Source organism: Echinops telfairi, unplaced genomic scaffold, assembly GCF_000313985.2.
Source record: "Echinops telfairi isolate 266 unplaced genomic scaffold, ASM31398v2 ScPeMD7_7475;HRSCAF=8513, whole genome shotgun sequence".
Classification (NCBI taxonomy): Eukaryota; Metazoa; Chordata; class Mammalia; order Afrosoricida; family Tenrecidae; genus Echinops; species Echinops telfairi.
Window position 1 is genome coordinate 816276 of NW_022111379.1, and position 5078 is coordinate 821353.

General features: G+C 42.4%; 1 protein-coding gene across 1 annotated transcript in view; it reads right to left on the minus strand.

Moving 5' to 3' along the window:
* Window positions 1–4091, minus strand: part of INTS14 (integrator complex subunit 14) — a 28582-nt gene extending 24491 nt beyond the window's left edge. The window contains exons 1-2 of the mRNA XM_004711927.2: window positions 3813–4091; window positions 1099–1206 (exon numbers count right to left, since the gene is read on the minus strand). Of these exons, the coding sequence (XP_004711984.1) occupies window positions 1099–1206; window positions 3813–4034 (330 nt within the window). The 5' untranslated portion in view covers window positions 4035–4091. The remainder of the gene's footprint in view (window positions 1–1098; window positions 1207–3812) is intronic.
* Window positions 4092–5078: the final 987 nt, after the last annotated feature.

Consider the following 5078-nt stretch of genomic DNA (forward strand, 5'->3'; position numbering starts at 1 on the left):
ATCTTTCACTCCCCAAATCCCCTTGTTTCTCTTTTGAATCAATTCCTATATTGCCCTCACCCTGAAGAAACCCTAATTTAAACAGAGGAATCCTGTGTTAGGTCCTATAATAAAAACACACAGCAGAGGCCAGTCCACTCTGTGTTGTGTAAAGCGTTTTACTGGAGAACAGCCATGCCCACTTGTTAAAGTATTGTCTGTGGCTCCTCTAATGCAGAGATTTATAGTTGCACCCCAACCCTGAAAAGCCTCAAATATTTACTACCCGGTACTTTAAAGAGGATCTCTAGTTGTGTAGTGACTCTGAGTTGGGCTGTGGTCCTAAAGGCCAGCAGTTTGAAACCATCAACTGCTCCTCGGGAGAAAGAAGTGCCTTCTGCTCCTGTAGACAGTCAATGACTCCCACACTCCCGGGGCAGGCCCACCCTGTCTTATGGGGTCACTGCGAGTTGGCTCGACTTGATGGCAGTGCGTGGTAATTCACAGGAAAACAGTTCTTAATTCCTATTGTAGACAAATTATTCTCCTCTGCTTATCTTTTTGTTTCCTTCTTCAAAATATACTACCAATTCTCAACATATGTTTTTTTTTCCTCTTACCTTTTTTTTTGTCTTTATACAGCAAACCTCCAATTCTTTTTCTGCTACTATTCACCTCTGATTTGATTTTAAACAAAATCAGGTAACTAAGCTTGTTAAGTCACTAATCTTGAATATGGATTAGACAGTATTAACAATGAACTGTGGCTTGCCAAATCGATGCAACATTAATAAGGAAAGGCTAATCTGTAATTTCGATCACTCAAAATTATAACCAAGAGGGTAATTTGAAAAGCTCACTGTGAGCCCTGTGCTTCGTACAAACAGCACTAGTTTGCAATAAGTCAGTTTACTAGGAGGATGCTTGCCTTAAGGCACAGTTTTGCTGCTTTCTGAGCAAGTTAGTGTTGACTTAGTCTCCTCTTTTAAAAAGATACCAATCGTGTAAAATGTCGTTTTTGGAAATGACAATGCATGCTGTGTCAGAGCCTAAGGAAAACCGAAGACGCTCGGTACTTAATGTTTGGAACTCAGGGCAATGAAGCATAGGGATCAGTACCTGGCAAGGAGTCGCACCACCCCATTCCTGCTGGACAATATTGCAGACACCAACCAAAGCAGACTCCAGGCAGGTTTTGTCGTAATCATCCATGTTACTCAGTGCTTCCTGATTGAATAAAAGACCAAATTACCAAATAATAATAAATTATTGCTTAATTTATTATTAAAAAAAGAACACAAACTGTTCAAAGGGTGAATGTGATACAAGGGACAGTGTTTTTGAGAGTCTCAGGGATAGGTTCTTACAGAAAATCAGCCAAACAGACTTCCCTAACTGTAGGGAACAATTCAAAGAGCTTCCCTTTATTCTGTTCTCTTGATAGGTGAGCCTACACAGTCCACCAAGTTCATATCTTTTAAGTGGACCTTGAAGGAAAGAATTGAAACAAAGAACTTTAAACACCATAATAATGACAAAATTTACTGACTACTAATGATCTCCTATAGGAGCCCTGATGGAGTCGTGGGTTATGCTTGGGCTGCTAACCCTAAGTCTGGACCCACTAGCCCATTCCTGGGAGAAAGAGGAGGCTTTCTGCCCCTGTGAAGAGACCCACACAGGCAGCTGCATTCTAACCTATAGGGTCGCGAAAAGTTAGAATCAAGTTAATGACAATGAGTCTAGCTTTGTTTTTTGATAACCATATCCTAAACACCATTCTAGGAACTTAAAATGCACCTAATCACCATTGCATCCTCTATGGTAGGGATTATTAAAGCTATTCTTCCCTACCATATAGGGATGCAAAGAAAGATGAGGCTATGTAGTCCCATAAAGATTTTGTCTCAGAAACCCTAAAGAGAAATTAGATAACTAGTCCCAGTTCATATGGGTAGAGGTAGCAGAGCCTGAATTTGAACACACGCAGTTTGACTCAGGGGCTCTCTCTGGTTCCATTATGTCACACATTGCAATTCTCTTAAATTTCAGAACACTAGATACCCTTAGAATTACTTATTTATTAAAAAACGCAGTACAAGTTTTAAAAGTTTCGAGTCACTTAAAAAATATACGTGATAACAAAAGGAATGATTCAAAAACATATTACACACACACACACATGCGCGCACACACACGCATCAAACTACATTGAGCCTGGAGTTCTACCTGGTCTAACCATCATTACAATGTTTAGTCTCATTCTACAATCCTGTATTGACTGCACACTGTGGTCAAGGCTTTGGGCACTATTGGGTGACATCAGGTTTCCTGATGTCCAAAAGTGAATTATTTGGTCTATGGTTGACAGCACCTTTAAAGAATAACATCTCTTAACCACAGTTTGAAAAATTGTAATTTTCTGGCACCTGTAAATCAAAGGCTATTTATTGAAGAGGAAGTATCATAACTACTCAAAAGTAAGGTTTTTCTGTAAGGAATGGCTATTTTATAATTTCTCAAATCTTCTGGGAAAGTTGCAGTTCCACAGAACAAAAGGCCCAAGGATTTGCTTCTGCACAGATCATGGCCAAGGCCAGGGTATGGAACAGTTCTGCTGTCACACACAGGGCTGCAGGTGTTGGGGCTGGCTTGACAGATGCTCACAACAGAAAAGACTAAAGGACTGATCTTAAGACCCCGAGCTTTATAGAATGAGGTATTGCATCTTAAGATACCCCTCTGAGCCACAGAGAATTCCAGAAAACCAGAGATGAAAATAAGTCAACAACTCACAGCTCTCCCGAAGAAAGGCATTCGATTTATTGGTAGCTGGTCTTTGTTTTATAGCTATCCTTGAACATTAAGTACACAGAGTTCTAACAATTCCAGATTCCAAATATTCAGTACACTATCAAAACACTGTTCTGTGGTCCATAAATTTAAGCTCTGTTGATGGTGCCCGGCTATCAAAGGATATAGCGTCTGGGGTCTTAAAGGCTTGAAGGTAAACAAGCAGCTATCTAGCTCAGAAGCAACAAACCCCACATGGAAGAAGCTCAGAAGCAACAAACCCCACATGGAAGAAGCACACCAGACTGTGTGATCATGAGGTTTCGAAGGGATCAGGGATCAGGCATCATCAGAACAAAAAATCATGTCATTGTGAATGAGGAGGAGTGCGGAGTGGCCATCTGTAGGCCACTGGACATCCCCTTGGAGAGGGGTCTCGGGAAGGAGATAAGCTAGTCAGGGTGCGATATAGCAACGATGAAACATACAACTTTCCTCTAGTTCCTGAACGTTTCCTCCCCACTCCCACTATCATGATCCCAATTCTACCTTACGGGCCTGGCTGGACCAGAGGATGTACACTGGTACAGATAGGAACTGGAAACACAGGGAATCTAGGGTAGATGATTCCTTCAGGACCAGTGGTGTGAGTGGCAAAACTGGGAAGGTGGAGGGATGGTGGGTTGGAAAGGGGGAACCGATTACAAGGATCTACATATAACCTCCTCCTTGGGGGATGGACAACAAAAAAGTGGGTGAAGGGAGACGATGGACAGTGCAAGATATGACAAAGTAATAATCTGTAAATTATCAAGGGTTCATGAGGGAGGGGGGAGCGAGGAGGAAAGGGAAAAAAATGAGGAGCTGATGCCAGGGGCTTGGGTGGAGAGTGTATGTTCTGAGAATGATGAGGGCAATGAATGTACAAATGTGCTTTACACAATTGATGTATGTATGGATTGTGATGAGTTGTATGAGCCCCTAATAAAACGATTAAAAAACAAACAAACAATTTTAGCTCTGCATATTCTGTTTAGTACCTGTAGGGTGTTATAGTCTCTTGTGAATGGGACCATCAACTCCCAGAGCGATGAGAAAACGACCAGGGCTGTAAACTCAAGCTTGTAATTTGTCGCCATGTGCTCAAACAGCATCGTCAAACCATGGACTGCTAGGTGCTTGCGCTGATATTCCTCAGAGCCCTCGACAGACACAGGCCGCGCCATGGAGAGCGATACGTCCATTACCACCACTGTGGGCATGGTGAAAATGGTGCCAGGGTTTCCAGTCAGGGCGCACACAGGGAGCTGTAAATAGAGAGATGCTGCAGGAAACAAATAAAAATAGCCCTTACTCATCACAGAGCGAAAATCGTATTTCTTCCACAAAGTTTGACTAAACGGTCCAGAAATTAGTAGGGGCAAACCACATTTAAAGTGAGGTGGGGGTGAATCTCCAGAGAATTCAATAGAAGGAAAGCTAACAGATGATTTACTGGAAAAACCATTATCAACAAACAAATGTTAAATTCTGGTAGATCAGGATTTCCATATTCAACTTTCATACAACTAGTAAACATTCCTACATAAATTCCTCAACACTTAATTTCTGAAGCACCTTGCTAGCTGACGGCTGGTGGTGCTGTTTGACAGCCAGCTGCTCTACCTAGGCGCCAGCGGGGCTCTAATCAAGACAGCACAGCCCGTGCAAGCAGCTGACTGCTCTGTTGCTTTGTGCCCCCGTCTTGTTTGTTTTATTAAAATGAATGCATGATATAAAAATGAAACGGCAGGTATAGTGATGATCCAATTAGACAAATTACAGAAGAAAACATTTTGTCTCAAAAACAAAGAGAAAAGTTCACAGACACAGAGTGCTGCTACTCTATTATTTATAAACTAGTCTGTTCCCACAGCAGCCCTCGTGGAGCGGGGGCTGTATGTGTTGGGGTGCGACCTCATGCTTAGCACTGGAGAGACTGGGCTTTCGACCTGGTATCATAACAGTCACAGTCCTGGAGCCCACAGAGGTCCCTATGAGTCAGCACTGACTTGATGGAAGCAAATATGTCTTTTGTTTTTTCCTTAATCTGCTTCTACAACGAATGCCTTCTAGCCACTTAAATGACAAAGCCCAAATGAAACCCACTGCCATCGAGTCAATTCTGACTCATTGTTGCCTTACAGGGTTTCTGAGACAATCTTTATGGGGCTAGATAACCTCATCTTTCTCCCTTGGAGCAGCTGGTCGGTTTGAACCGCTAACTTCGGTTGAACTCACAGCACCACTGGGACTCCGTAGAAGTG